Consider the following 17215-nt stretch of genomic DNA (forward strand, 5'->3'; position numbering starts at 1 on the left):
TGCTTAACTCTCTTCTGAGTATTGTCAAGAATATATTTATGAGCCCGCTCTTGAACTTGCTCGACATAGTTATCGGTTACATCTTTACGATTGTTGCTGCTCTGTCGGCCGATGGCACGGCTCGTCAGTGTGCGAATTTCTCTAAGACCTTGAGCTTGCACTTGTCGGTTTGCTTTCACGTGTGGCGAACTCTTAACGTCGTTCGCTTCCTATCTCAGCATCGGCCGACGTTATCAGCAAATCGGCCGTCGCGTCGGTAGTCTACGGATATGCAAGAGCAGGACTCTCTCCATTGGCTACCCCGATCAATATTACTCCGACACCTGGGCTCATTCAGACCAGGCCGTGACACCCGCCAGTGAAAACAGACTCATTAGAGCTTTTAGCGACGTGTATACGAGGTGCAGCATGCCGCGATCGATGTGACACTATCGCGCCTATGATCTAAGAAAGTATACCGGATTCAACCTTTCTAGTTGAGGAATATATCAAGACAATTGAGTTAAGAGTTTACGACATGACCGCTTATGGTGTTCCAGCAATAGTCCGCCGAGTAAACGTCTACATCGCACCTTGTTACTGTCTGTCTAGAGAGATGAATCGTGCAATATTTGAAAAATGATGTTATTACGTTAACAATATAACTGTAATTGAACGGAGATGAGTCCGGTCAGTTTCCTCGCCCATGTATAGCATAGGATACTTAGAAGCCAGCTGGGTTTTATGGTTACGCCATAAAAGGCACTTGTCGCATGTTTTCACGAACTTTCATTGCGTAGACGGCTTTCAAATGAACCGATGTGGGTGAATAGACTTGGGCATCAGCAAAAGATACATAATCATGAAATGAAAACAACAAATTCAAAGATGTACTTTTATTTTATTCTCTTATATAATCCTTAGAGCTTATTAAAGGTATACCTTTCATATTTAAATTAATATAATACAACTTGTCTGATGGCTTTAACTCTAATGCGAGGTGTAAATTATACAACATTATTAATTACTTTATACAGGAAATACTAAGATTATTTACACTTAATTATATGGCTGCGATCATTAATTATTAATACAACGTTGGTGTAACTTAACTATATGATACATTTATCACTTAAAAGATAGGTGCATTGAAATGTTGGTATATAATAAGTATACATTATTTTATCCAAAAAGTAAGTATTTCTATGTTATCTGATAGAAATACTTTATCAAAAGATTAGCACCTCTCATTTGTATGATTAAATCCACTAAACTACGCTATGATTTAAAAAACGGTTGCCAATATGTGATCCCATTAATGAAGATAAATTAGTATTCTAAGAGCTCAAATTGATCAACAGTAGAAATTAAAGAAAACCTATACTTAATGAGCCTAACCTTGGTCATGTTTAATAAGTATGTATTCGATAAAAAAATCCTTTAATTATTTGAGGACGAAACGAACGAAAAAGGTATATGGAATCACAATTTAACTACCCTTTACACATACAAAACAGTCTATAAAATTAAAAATAAGTAAAAATAATTATACTTTAAATGCTTAACGATGGTCGTTTCTTTCGCACACTTTTACTGTTTTTCCCGAATATTGTTCCGATTACCTGAAAGTAAAAAAAATAATGAGTATAATCCCGTCCAAAACAAAAAGACGAATGCCGATAGAAAGTTTTATACAAAAAAAAATTTACACACATATCACGTATTTACTACCCCTTACGGGGTAAACGAGGCCGACAGTCTCGAAAAGAGTGAAATGTTAAATGAGCTGATTGACTTTATAATGGAAATGCTAATAATAATTCTAGCAGTGACAGGGTTGCTAGCCTATCGTCTAAATAGAAGAATCACAAATTTTGAAGCCTGCGCGAGGAGAGTAGGAGCTGGCACACACTATGTTTTTTTCTCCACTACCTGGCCAGCATAGGATTCTTCTTTATTTTTTTATTTTATTTTATTTTATCAATTAATTATCGAAAATAAAATTAAGTATAATAATATAAAACTAAGTTATAAATTTGTACAAAATATGTATATTTTTATAACATATGTAAAAATATATATTACATATTAATAATTATATGTAATAAATATTTATACATTATTAGGATTAGGATAAAATAAAAAAATACCTTAGACACAGAATACGCAGCAAGCTTGCGTCTCGGCGCTGGAAGCAACAACGCTAAGGCCCTAGCTTCCCTCAATAACGCGTGGAATGCAAGAGCTGCTCCTGCGCATGATTCAGCTGCTGACACCTCGTAGAACTGGCACCCGAACCTCAGAGATAACTCCTGACCCTCTTCTGCATGGACCTCCCTGGATGAAGTAATTAATTTATAGTTCCGATTTCAAGTTGGACTAGGATTTATACAAAGCGGAAATTAATTTTGTTTAATTTAATTTTGTTGCGTAATCGTGAAAAGACCTGCAAGACTATTTACGAACATTAGGAATTAATTGTTTTCCTTTTCATTTCATTCATGTAACCTCGTTATAACGAGGCCACTTGATTTCTTCTGCTTTTTTTTAACATTGACTATTAGAGAATAACACTTTTAGCATTAAGTTCACCTATTTTGTCTTAAAAGTGATGTGCCATCATTAACTCTAAGTGATGATGGTTTATGATTATGTTCGAGCACACAACAATTACCTGGCGTGTTCGAGGTCACGTTTGTTCCCCAAGAGGGTGACTGCCGCACACCCCGGCAATCTGGTTCGTTCCAGCAACGACAGAAGTTCGGCTGCAGCAAGAAAAGACCGTCTCTCGCAAACGGAGTACACCACCGCGAAGGCGTCACCCCACCGCACGTGCTCCGCCAAACAGCCACGAATCTGCATCAGAAAGTTGCGATAAGCTTGTAAGTTGTATCAGAGCGGAATGTGCTTTATTATGATAGCCGTATTGTTTAATGTACTCATGTAAAGAATTACACAGATATGCTAGTTAAAGAGGGAGGAGAAAATGCTAATAGATTTCATTTTGAAGAAGAATTTATGTAAAATTTATGTACAGTGTAACTAAAAAGTCACGTTTAGCGACAGATGACTTAATGATGAGCTAACAACATGTTACCTTTTGAACCTCAAGCCTTATTACACATTGATACGTTTAATCGAGAGAATATTCCAATCCATGACATTTAAATTAACTGACCTCTCATTCAAGAAGAAAGTTCAAGAGCTCCGGGCTCTATAAAAAAACATTCACATCAATTACTTAATTGCTATGCGCCGCGTAGATTGAACTCATAAAAAACGTCCATATTCACTAATTTTATTAGCACAATAAAAAGAAACAAGTAAAGCTCGGCGTCCCACAGGGCCGGTTATTGCATCGATCCAAATTTATGATCTTACGCAATACAAAACATCGAGTTCATTTTATTCTTTTGGTTCCGTTATGCATCTTATTAAACGTTGCTGTTTAGGCTAAAACACGTTATTGTTTTACATAATGCTCAATTTGAGTAAAGGCAGCCGTCCACAAAGTTTAGAAAACAAATACGATAAGAAAATTCAACCAAACGATTAATTAAAATAAATTAATTAAATTAAAGACTAACTAAATGAATGATTCTTAACAGTTGGCTGTCATTGATTTGTAAAAATAATAAAAAATATCAAACCTAAACCAATTATTCATTAATTACATAATTTAATATAATTCTAAAATACACTTATGAATTACTAACAAAACTAATACAGGTTTAGAGTTACACAGGACGGCGATCATAAAAAAAGGTACATCATAATATACCTAATCAAATTTCACTTATATTCAGTGTATTTTGGATTCAGGAGCTACCAGCAATGAAAGTAAAATTAATTGCAGATTTAGAGCTGCCATCCTGTCATAAAATGTCGTTATGACCTCCAACGTAGACGATATCTTTAACCATAGATGTCTGAATAATAATAATAATGTTAAGAACAGGTGAATTTGTGTTTTGCGGCGACCATAAAGTTTTAATTTTACATCTCAATTCTGAGATTCATTTGGCAGCTCTAAACAATAAACGACACATCATTCCTATAGTCTCAATCATAATAAGACGACGTACGTAATAACGAAGACGTAACTATGGACAGCAAGCCTTACCCGTGGTGCAGGCCAGAGGCTGTTGCGATCTCATCAGATAAGAAGAACAAGCGCTATAAACTTTGTCTAATTAAATTGTACGGAGCATCAGCCTACCAGCCGCGGGCAAGCCGACTAAGATAACATCTCCATTGTTTACTGGTAAATTAAGTTTAGCTCTGTCTATAACTTCATTTTGCCATTGGTATGGTGAGTAACGATTTCTTTCTGAAACGTTTCAATCGAGCCTTAAAAGGATTTCATCCATAGAAACGTGTGGTAAAGATTAAAGGTGGATTAAGTAAAATTTACGCTTACGATTTTATAGTACTTCCATTATTTGGCTATGTTTTGTTTTCAACCCTCTTGGGCACACAGAATTGAGTACCTACGTTACATAAAACACTTAACTTTAGATTAAAATGCAAATGAATCGCAATTTAAAATTGTTGCTCTTTACTTATTTCTAATTGGCAGAGTATTAAGTTATATTATATTATGTCATTTTCCCGACCGCTTGAACTCAAGTATGAACGCATTGCGCCTGAACAAAGGCGAAGGTCTAGGTAGAAATCGATGGAAACTATTAAGGATATCTAACTATACCTTATACCTTTGTTCCTAATGAGTAATCGCCATATTTGAACACAGATATCGGTAACTTTGTTCCAGTCTTACCGCGCAATTAGAAGTGTCCAGTATCTCCACTTCGGAGACAGCTCCGTCGAAAGCCACTCGATGTTGATAAAGGAAATCTGAAACAATTTGTGTGATTAGCGATAGGAACTGTAAAGGACGCACGTACAATATTATCTTATTAAATAAATAATTGATACTATAGTTATGTTGAACTAGGACTACCAAAACTGATTGATACTATAGTTATGTTGAACTAGGACTACCAAAACTGATTGATACTATAGTTATGTTGAACTAGGACTACCAAAACTGATTGATACTATAGTTATGTTGAACTAGGACTACCAAAACTGTTCAAAAATGATGGAACTCTCATGGTTACATATCGCCAATTAATTAAATGTACTCACAAACCTGTCTATTTAAGGAAATAGTTCTAACGATATTAATCCACCTTATGAGGTCTATCAAAATATTTCATGCATTTGTAACCCATGACCATAATTTCAAAACTATTTATCGATTGTTTCTTTTATTCTGGCTGTATCATTTCAATTCCTGGGTCATTGCGCAAAACCTTTACCATAGCGTGTCCGAGCATGTTTTAAAAAATAATTTACATATCGACATGTCTTAATACCAACGTCATTCTCGTTAAATGTGTTATTTACTAGGGTTTCAATTTCCTCGATATTTTAATCGTCCTGACGCAAGCCTCAAGTCGGAAGGAAACAGCCATTTTTACTTAATAAAAAGCACACTTGAATATGTAAAGCAATCTTTATTTTAATTAATTTCTTGTTTTACGTCATTATAATTGACGTCATTTATTTGCCGTGTAATAAAGACATTTCTTGAATGCAGTTTTATTATAAAATTTATAATTAAATGACCTTAAATTTTATTGTACCACGAGTTTACAGACTGAGTGTTTAATTAAGTCTTGACTTTATACTAAGAATTTTAAATTAAATTTTTGGGATGTCTTACGGGTACGTTTTATTGTTATAACGATAATAACTACCACAAATATATCCAAATGCTATAGAATCAATGTGCATGAAGTAACTTTTTGTTGAATCCCTTAAAAATATTCTTTTCCTACGTAATGAAAAAACTGCTATTATTAGATCAGTACCAATTTAACATCCAATACTTACCTTTTTTATATTCAAAGTAACATCTCAACACCTCTGTGATGTTTTAATAATGAATGCATCCCATAAGAATGAAAGGTTCATTAAGTTCGTGTTGAAATACCTAATTTCATAGGATGTATACGATTCAAATGGTTATTTTGACGTATTGTGTTGTAACAATCGCAGAGTCCAATATCTTTTGTTTATGCTATACTGGCTGTTTCGTATGGCTCTTCCCGCGTAACATTTTCTTAGAAAATACAACCAGTTTCGGGATATAAAAACAATTCTTACCTCCAGTTGAACTATATTCTCCAATATACCGCTTTGTTAAGTAGCGCACGACTACCGCTGTAACAAAAACAAAACAGTTTATTAATATAGCTCTTCCGTTGTTAACTACCTAATGACAAAATACAGCTGAAACGGTTGGGCATAGAAAGCTGACATCCGGCGTATTTCTTAGGAATTGTAGTGGAACACTACCAAAAATTTCTACTTATTTTACGAGTTGAACGCAGTACCACAGTTCTGCATCAATTCAGAGACAGCCTTATGTTCAAGTAACATTTTCAATCAGAGTAAATTGCGCTCAATGCAATAAAAAAACCTGCACGAGAAATAGAAGCCTGAATATGTTGCAATGCAGACTTAATATAAAATAATGACTAACGTATTGAAGGTATGGACCGGGTAACGATCGGTCGTAATGTATTTTCCTTCGTGAATTCTATTGATTTCAATACTATCCTCAGTCATTACTGATCAGAGCGTAAAGGCATGGAATCAGCAGGCTACGTTAAAAATAAAGACGCGGTATCTTTACTTGATCAGTGTTTTAGATAAATGTAACTTTTTATCTGTAGAATAATTCCAATTTAAATCAAAGAAAAGACTAATAAACTGGTACTGTGCCATACATACCTACTATTAGATTTGCTCCTAATATTACTAGCTTTGTCTTCCCCGTAAGAGATATGACATAAAAAAACTAAAAAACTAAAAATTTTACGTAAATTTTTTTTTTTGTTTTTGTGTATATTTGACTAATGTCTTTAGTATTTTTATTACAATTAGGATAAGGAAGGGCGGTTATTTAGATGTTGAATTTACATTACCACACTTATCTAGTCAAAAAGCTCGGTCACCAGAGAATGTCTTATTATTATTAAGTCAGCTAATGTACTTTAATAAAAAAATATTTCCGAAATACAAGAATTTTGTACGAATGATTAAAATCGTACATAGTAAACATCTATTAAGATACCTACATGAGAACCTTTCATCATAAACATATAACCTTACAAGAAAAACTATTTTTCTTTGACAATCGCCGCGTGCCGCCTCAACTTTTTTTTATAGTCCAAGAGCTAGTGGTCAATCACGATTTCAATGGACTTGTGTACAATTGTACGTCCATGCCAGGATTCTCCACACCACGGTAGCCGGCAGTCTATTCATACAACTTGCTACGTCATTGTTGGTAACTGTTTGTATACCAACCGTGATGGGATTCCAGAAGGTGCAGTGAAAAGACTAATCAAAAATAGAAAGTTGGGTTGCTGACCCTTCAATTGACAGCTCATTTATTGAGTCCTGTAATTTAACTTTTAGATAGATTGATGTTTATCGTTATTTTCGTATCATTATTTAAACATTGTAAGTTAACACTGTAATTTTGAAAAATTAAGTCCCTCCTTTGTTTTTCCATTATTTTAAATAAAAGATGATATATTCAATTGATACATATTATCGTTCCTAGAGGGGTGGACAGAGACCACACCTACAAAATACTACATTGTTCTATTTGCAACTGTCCATTATTTTTTACATGTATTAACGCTTCACGAGATTTTACTTATCGGGTCTTCCTATGAATTTTGAAAATACTTATTGTTTTTAAATTTTAATAATAAATTCTAAAACCCTGTAAAAATAATATATAATATTACTATGGAATTACTGAATTCGGTACAAGGAGACTTAAACGAATCCACATTCCCAAAGGAGTTATCTGACCGAACCATTTCGGTCACCGCGGTCTTGCATAAGCACAATAGTTTTTATGCAACTATAATGCAGTTCGAATGACAATGGACTTGGAGCGTATTCCATCTGCATACCGGCTCATAAGCCGTGATAGAAAATCGATCGCTTATAAATAAATTGTTAGGCAATAGGATGGAGTTGCGTGGTTATTTAAACTGTTGCACATAATGCAAGTGTTGGTTATATTAATATCGTGTTCCGAATAAAAAAAAATTTGTTTTTTTTTAAGAGGGATTAGAACTAACATTGGTAAATGCTTCCTCAAGTTGTGGGTACACTTCAGGCTTCGGTAGTGTCAATATTCATTTCTGAGGTGCAAATGTTTTAAATTAAGGATGTAATACTAGTAAATATATTGACAACTCGTATGCTAATACATCGGCACAATTTTATTTGTCATAGGATATTATTAACAATAATAATAAATAGTAATAAGACCTTATTCAACTAAGACTTATCTAGAAGACGTCTAACAAGCAGTTACTTAATATCTTTAAGTCACATTTATGTTTTATGCTTTCTTGAATTAATCATATCAATTATAAACCAGCAAACCTTTACTCCAACATATGCCACTTTTAAGTTTATCCGAAATTACCTAAACAAATCATGCAAATTCCAAATTGTTTCCAAACCAACAAATAACAATTATACCTTTAAAAATTATAAGAAAACGTCGATGATAGATGAGATGTGTAATCTCTTAATTACCTTAAATTCCTCGATACCATCCATTGTTCCCGATAGATAACGAACCATCTATCAACCCACGAGACGCCAATACCTTTGATCAACATAATTCGTCTTTTATGCATCGGCGATTATAAAACCTTACTTTTTCCAGCATCGTTACTCACACAAGATTGATATCGTACACAAAAATGCTTAATATATCTCTTTTTTGTATGATGCGTGTGAAATTTTATCATTTGTAAAGTAGAGAAAGTGTTCGTTAAAGTTGAAAGGAAATAAGAGTGTGGTATTTTGCATTCAATAAACGTTGCACCGAATGTGGTAATGTTGCGTTAAAACTTTTATGATGAGTTATTGAAACATTCATTAGTGTTGTTAACATCCGTTTTATAGTGATGTGATAATGGTCGTTATTGGCCCAACTGGAGAGGCTGGGATTACGGGTTATAATGTTGTCTGTATCGCTTGTAACATGTTCATGCTAGATTCTACGTCTATCTTTATGATCGAAATGTCTGTTATAGTACCTGCGTTGAGTAACGATTTTTATTTATGTAGACGATATTAAAGTGCATTGTAAGGGGAAAATAATTATTTAATACCCAGTACTATAATAGGTACCTACCTTTTATTCTGTTCATCTATTTTTCATATAAAGTGGGTTTTATTTAAAACGGTGAAATTTATTTTCATATACATACATGAACGACAACCCGTAATAAGTACTGCATTATTTTGTTAAGGTCTTAAACACTGGAATTTTCGAAATATTAGGTACTGCATATTTTTCATAAGGTTTTAATCACTACACTTTCCAAATATACTTCATTTTACATAGCTACTGAATTCCTAAAATATAACGACTAAAATTAAGATCATTCGGTCAATTCTTATAATGCTTTTATAACTGATGAGAGGGCTCGTCTTTTTTTTTCATTTTTGTATTCTGATATCCCACGGTCCATACCACCTAAGCGACAAAAAACTTGTACTCAAAACCACATAAGGTCAGTTGTTAACATCACTATAGCATTAACTCAATGCAATTTTGGGACAAAAAATACCTTCAAACTCGCTCCGCGGCAGCTGGGACCAAAACCACGTCTTTTGATATTGCGAAAGTTCAACGTCCTTTTGAACGAAGGTAATCCGTTTACGAAAACTTACAGCAGTCGAATTTTAATTGAAATGCTTTATTGAGTCCAGATAATTAATATTTTAACTGCTCCGTTTTAACTTCGAAGAATAACCACAGGGTGGTATCATATTTTGTGATCTGCGTGACCTGAATTCGCTTTGAACAACTTCCATGTGCCATAACTGTTTTAATGAGTGCAACGGGATCCATTATCTGACAACAGCTTTCGTGGTCTGCCATGGCCAGGGTTGAGTCTGGTTCTTTGTTTAAGTTGCGAAATGTTGGTTAAATTTGGTGCCCTACTTTTGAAAACGGATCTGTTAAGCAGTGGGGATTATTAATATGCATTATATTGAATGGCAAATCCCTCCTCCGCACTAGGTTTCACTGAAAATCAGCGCATTCTGTAACCTCATCATACATATGCATATGCTGAGTGGAAACCTTTTTGGCCGAAATCATTTTTTTATTTCTATGATTATGAACAATATAGGTTATATAACCTTTTGCGCCAAATAAAGATTTTTCTTTCTTTCTTTAAAACTACAAGTTTATAGCTCGAATGATTGACGAAATTAAAAATCGTTTAATATTCAGTTATTAGTGGAATTTAACAGGATGTAACAAAACATATAAAACGCGGATTTTAATGACATAAGGCACAACAAAAATTAAGTGTTAAAATAGCATTTAAAATGATACCGTCTTGGAACAGCTAAGAAATTGATTTAATAAAGCCTTAATGTTAGGCATTTAAATTAAAACTATTGATACTAACAGCACAAAACAGTATACTAAGAATATTTTCCTGCATATAAAATATGTGATGATCCTAATGAGTGTACCTAATTACACCCCAGAGCAACAAGCCTATTAAAATAATACAAACAAAAAAACTAAGAATTTAAAACGGGTGTGAATAATTTAGTCTAGAAATGCCGAGTCTGGATCGACTCAAATAGGCAGATAAATTATGGCATAGATACAAAATAATGAAAATGTAGATCTTACATAAACGTTTAATTTTATTAAGGTAGAGGACGGGATAAAAACACGCATGATTTCAAAATACAATAATAAAAATGGTCTTTTATATTGTTTAATTTTTGTACAAACATATTTGTTTTTATGGTTGTTTTTGTCCTTATCAATGAAAATAAGAAATAAAATACATCATAAGGCATTAAAAAGTGACTGCATATTTTTTTTTATAAAAAGCGGGCAGTACATGAAGAGGAGACTGAACAAATTTTACTTGAATAGTTTTTTTACTTCAAAATCCTGTGAATCAAGAAAGATCAACTCCTGAGCATGAGCGCAAACAAAACAAAAATATGTGAAACATAAACAGGGGCTTGAAATACTCTGCTGCTCATAGCACAATTCTGTACTTTCATTATTCCACAGGGTTGCTGGCTAAACGATGTTAGTCGGACGTGGATCCGTGACGGAGCCACTCCCACCGGGACCAGACAGGACTTGCTTTTAAAACAATTTCGCATGTCTGTCCAGACCGAGAGCATAATGAATTGCTAATGTTAAGAGCTAGTTAACGATTGGATTCCTTTATACTGGGGTCCCAAGAGAAGCCAGTTCCTTTATTTTTTTCTATCTTATTCCCAGTATGGGATTTAGAGAAACAAAAAATACCAAATAACCTTATACTACGTGTATTACATAGCATAGGTTTCCTTGAAATAAAAGTTCCTCCTAAGTTAACCACAGGGCTTATAAAGGCTTATGTTAATGATATAAGGCGAATGATCGACGAATGAATTACATTGTTTACGCTTTATCCTCAGTTCTCAAATAATATTAGTATTACTTTTTAGTAAAAAAGATTTCTCATGAGATGAAACTGCTGATAGGGACTGTGGGCTGTTCAATAATTTATTCTTCAGCATCTATAGCTGTTTCCATGAAGACCAACATTAAATTCTCAACCTCAAGCATTCTTAGAAACAATCACATCGCAAATCGTCCACAACTCATCACGTCTCGCCGGTCCATCAGCCATCAGACTTGGTCAGACCGCGACAATCAGGACGGTGCAATTACAACCAGTCGCGCGACTCGGCCGCTGGGTCAGCGACGCGATTTCCCGACGCACGGCTGGCGCCACCATACTACGTTGTGTAACTGTTAGGCTGCTGGCACACTACACGTTTTTCCAATTTGGACTTTGTACATAGTGCTAGTGGTGACTATTGACAACGTTTAGCAAGAAATTGTGAAAAATTATACCTACTCTTTAACTTGGTCTTAGAACTTGGTGGAAGTTTAAACGTAATTTTAATTGAAATTAGGCTACTTGTATAATTTAATAGACGTGTTATGGTTACTTTATGTGTTCACCTCTGTTACTTCGGTTTTAGCAATGGATTTTTAGTACTCCTAACACACTTTTATTAGACTCATCTGCCTTATTCTCCCTTAATAACTCTATATAGATCTCTTGTTCATTATTTTATTTCCTAAAATGGAGAATAATATTTTCAGCTACTTTGTTTTAGACCTAACTATTAAGTGTTGACACAGACTAAGAAACTGGAAAGTCTACAACCTTCGAGTAGTATAACATTTCCACTTTCCTAAAGCTTTATACCAGCGGATCATGGATTTCTTTTTTTTTCAATAAAATGTCAACTACATGTGTCATCTGCCTTACAGACGTGCATTAACACCATAGTCGTCGAGGTCGATGCTCTACTACGTTATGTTGCAAATCGTAAGCTATTAACGTGCCTGAAATACCCACACCGCGATTCCGGATTCGCCGAATGTGAAGGTAATGGCAAAAGTAACCGTTGTCTCCAATGCTGTGGTAATGCCAACTTTTGCCGCATAGGTTATGTAAATGCGACTATTTATGCAGAAGATAAAAGCAAGGATTATCAAGTAGCGGCGGAGTACTATGCCGAAACAAATTGCGATGAGAAGATACTCACACGTGAAAATGCAGAAGCTTTGACTAAGCTTACTTCATCGTCCTAGCTCTAGTACTGTAGAATTAGATTCATTCATAAAAACCAGCTTAAACATAAGACATTCATAATGAAGGGGCAAATAATAAAAATGTTCTAAAAACGGATGCATCCTAATTTTCAAAGACATTTGGTAATATCATTTAGATAGTAAATTATAAATTAATAGTATTTTTGAATCAGATGCAGCCTAGCACCTAATATGACGACAAAAAATTCGTAGGCTAGTATTAAATCATTTTCCAAAATTTTTACAAAAGACTAAGTATCCGTCTTTTTAATTTTACGTTTACAAAGTCTCATCCCAAAACCATGATTGTTATTTATTTATAAGAAGATCCTCCTTATTTATTTTAACATCACAGGGCCATTAAGCATAGTAGCCACCTAGCAAAATACTTTTAACATCACCTTTACATCCTAGCTATAGGTCTACCTCTACTTTTCTTTATGGCTCATTGTACGACTGGTTAAGACTACGTCGAACGTTAACACTAGTCATTATTCAATCTTTTCACATACACGCCCTCTTTAATCCCACAAGACAAATGACGTGTGCTATCGGTCTTATGTCTAAAACAAATTGTACGTAATTTCGACCGGGCCTTGCAACCTTGACCCGTGGGGAATTCGAAGTGACGTCATGCAACCGGTCATCAGTTGCCAGGAGTTACTTTCCGAATGATGGATGAGTCTGTGGTGACCCTTGCGATGTCCTAATTGACATATATCCTGCTTGTCCTGCTTTTGTTATAAGAAAAGCAATCGAACTAATAAAATAACATTTTTAACTTGCTTGAAAAAAAATTTTTTTTTACTTTTTCTTAAATGTTTTCTTCAAGCCTTCTTTTTTTTAAATATTAATTTAAAGGAAGATTGTTATAAAACAGATAAGAAGTTTTCTATTTTGGCCGAAATAACTGACAGATTAAGTGTAACTATTAAAAATAAAAATTAAAGACTAAATAAATGCAATGAAAAAAAATACATATTATTTCATCCTCTGTTGGTACTCGTACTTCATATTTCAACCACTAAATCATCAAGCACTTTATCAATTAAAATGTAACTTTACGATTTCGAGTCTTAATATTGGTTTTACCTATCCTTTAAGAGATAAATGTCTATGTATTTTTAATTGCATTGAATATTCATTCATACAATTACGTCTTTATCCCTTGCGGGGTAGACAGAGCCAACAGTCTTGAAAGACTGAGGGGCCACGTTCAGCTGTTAGGCCTTAATGATAGAATTTAGATACAAATAATGACAGGTTTCTAGCCAATCGCCTTAAAGAAGAATCCCAAGTTTATAAGCATATACCTTAGTCGCCTTTTACGACATCCAAAATAAAGAGATGGAGTAGTCCTATACTTTTTTATATTGATACCGGGAACCACACGGCACATTGAAAATTGCGTCGCATAAATGCATTTATATAGTCAAATACCTTATGTTTATGCTATCTAAATGTTTACTAATACAAGACAATGAACAATTCAGCAGATAATGTTTCATGGAATGCAATGATTAGATTATTTAAACTATACATACATTATTATTTGTAAGATATCTTGTAGGTGCAAAAACAGCCCGAGTGCATGCTTCTCTATTACTTTTCGATATTTTACTTTGTCGAAAAATATATTAAAATTAATATTTAAAATGTTTAACAGGAAAGATGGCTGGGTCTTTTAATACAAAAAAGTAAAATTTCAAGAATATAATATGTAAAAGTGCAATAAGATTAATTGAACAAAAGTCTGCTGAATTAATTAGTTGCATACAAAACATAATTCTATGCAACTTTAAATTTTAAGATATTTTCGATTTAACTATTACTATGTAAAAATTTAAAAAGAAAAAATAGGCAAGGCTTATATATAATCGGACTTTTTCGGAATTAAGAAACATTATACTTAAACTAAATTGAAACAAAAGCGAATCAAGATTTTAATTGAAACAATAATGTTTTAATTTATCGATAAATCAATGTTTAATTTAATCACTTTATCACATCGCAGTAGATATCGGTATAATCAGTATTAAAACGTAAATGTGCATTATCTATTGTTTTCTGATGTATACATACTTCTATAATACATATTATAAATCCAATTACTTACATAATTTTAAATAAATAATTTAACCTTAAAATACAGCGAACCGTATCTAAGCATTTATTTGGTTTACATCGGTATTATTATTTATCTGAATATTTACCTGATACTTCATTTATTTTATTTATTATCAAAAAAGACGAAATATCTTTATCGTTGAGAAACTAAATTCTATATTGTTTTTGCCATTTAATGTCTAAAAATAACGCGTCTTAAGAGTACGTTAACCCTATTTCTGTCTTTATATGGCCATTACAGCTAACCTTGTATTAAAAGAGAAGAGTCATAACAAACGCCTACACGATTTCGAATATTTACATTTTGGATGTGAGATAAATTGGCTTCTTCTTTCGGTGTACAAAACGATAACGTGAAATTATTGTTTCCTGCCTATCGTCTTACAAGTTGTACGTACACGGTGGAAAGGAAATAGTAAAAGATAAAATACTATGGTTCTGTTTAGTGTGGTTTATCTGTCTGACAAATTAAAATGTAAAGGTATAAATTATTCTGTTAGTGCTTTATGTAAAGACATATTATGTTACCTCCTAAATTAATATTCTATCGAATTTAAGTCGTAATATTGGTTTAGCCCTAGCTTTTTATGCATGATATAGAAGTGATAAATTAAGTCTATTTAATTTAAAACAAACTTGAACCTTTGCACTTTAAAAGTGTCAAAATTAATTAAGTTTATTAATTATTGTACAAAAAGTTTTAATTTCGCAAAAATCTTTTAAGAAAATTCTCGTCTCTTTGCCATAGTAAATTAGAAATGATTTAATAATTATTTGAGTAATAATAACAGTCATGAATCCGTTAATATTAATTCGTTTAAAAATGGCATTATAAAAAGAAAAAGAAATATTAAGAAATATTAGATACTAACCAGATTTCCCACTCCGCGGGCTGCCCAGCACCACCACCCTTATGCGGTTTACTGTCATCTTCATCTGGAAAATATTATTTCTCAAGAAAATCTCGAAAAATTTAACACGACATGTTCTCTGCCACAAAAATTCACTGTTCACGATTCACAAGAAAAATATTGATGGCTTTTATCGAGGTCGCTATCGTAAATATTATCGATTTAGCGTGTGGGCTGCGGAGTCTATGACGCGAAGACGACCATACGCCGCTACGGTTCCCGCGCGACTGAGCAATCGCATTCGAAATTCAGATTTGATTCTTTGCATCGAGAAACGCGTGCGCAGCCTCCGACTCCTCTCTCTGTAGGCATAATTATAGCATTGATTGATTAACTAATCGCGTATTAAAGATAATTTGTTGAATGCGACGTCAAATATGTACGGCATGCGATCATTACCTACCATTAATCGTTATTATTTTGATTGTGAGCTTTGGCATATACAAGATTAAAACTAATAAACATATATGTGATAAGTTATTTAAAATTGAAAACATTTCTATCTCTTTTAAATAAAACAGGGACGTTAATAAATAGAAGAACAATATACTTCTTTGTAATTCTTTTCAAAGCAGATACACATACGCACATACGCATTTAAGTACTAAGTTAACAACCTACTTTTTAAGTATAAATTATAAATTCCATCAAAAACTTAAAGCAACACTGATGAAGCAAGTAATAAATAAAAACCTTTGCATTAAAATTAAGTTTATCCCTTCCGTGATTCTGTCACTTTTCCAATTTGGGATCTGTCATTCAAAATCTTTATCACCTCAGCAAATAAGTGTTATAATTAAATCTTTGTGTGAAAGAATTAAGTACGAGTTTTATGGCGATTTCAATGAGCTTTTGCATAAATAGGATCCATATTTTTTTTTCACTTTCAACAGTAGATTCTTTGTGCTAAATGTCATACACACAGTAACATATTTCATGTTTTGTGTATTATATAATATCTTCCCATTCGATATAAATAAATTTGAATATGGAACATTTTTAAATGTGAGGTAATCTTATGTCAAATCATATCTACTTTATTTAGGCGCTGTAGACTTAACTTCACTAGTAAAATACATACATACATACATAAAATCACGCCTCTTTCCCGGAGGGGTAGGCAGAGACTACCTCTTTCCACTTGCCACGATCTCTGCATACTTCTTTCGCTTCGTCCACATTCATAACTCTCTTCATACAAGCTCGGCGGTTTCGGGTACTTTTGACCTGACCCTTTACCAGGACGTCCTTAATTTGATCAAGATACGTTCGTCTAGGTCTTCCCACTCCGACCTTTCCCTCCACACTCTCCTTGTATATCTGCTTAGTCAACCTGCTTTCATTCATCCTCTCCACATGACCGAACCATCTTAACATACCCTTTTCTATTCCTGTAACTACATCTTCTTTCACATCACAACATTCCCTTATCACGCTGTTCCTT

At 33.5% G+C, this 17215-nt stretch overlaps 1 protein-coding gene across 1 annotated transcript; it reads right to left on the bottom strand.

Annotated features, from left to right (window-relative positions):
• Positions 1–860: 860 nt before the first annotated feature.
• Positions 861–16089, bottom strand: LOC106134656 (ras-related and estrogen-regulated growth inhibitor-like protein). The gene is made up of 6 exons (XM_013334753.2): positions 15733–16089; positions 6154–6210; positions 4760–4836; positions 2654–2835; positions 2130–2316; positions 861–1601 (listed from the first exon to the last, which is right to left on the bottom strand). The coding sequence occupies exons 1-6, from the start codon at positions 15794–15796 to the stop codon at positions 1533–1535; spliced, it is 636 nt and encodes a 211-aa protein (XP_013190207.1). The 5' UTR covers positions 15797–16089; the 3' UTR covers positions 861–1532.
• Between the last annotated feature and the right edge of the window lie 1126 nt (positions 16090–17215).

This window comes from Amyelois transitella, chromosome 9, assembly GCF_032362555.1.
Source record: "Amyelois transitella isolate CPQ chromosome 9, ilAmyTran1.1, whole genome shotgun sequence".
NCBI lineage: Eukaryota > Metazoa > Arthropoda > Insecta > Lepidoptera > Pyralidae > Amyelois > Amyelois transitella.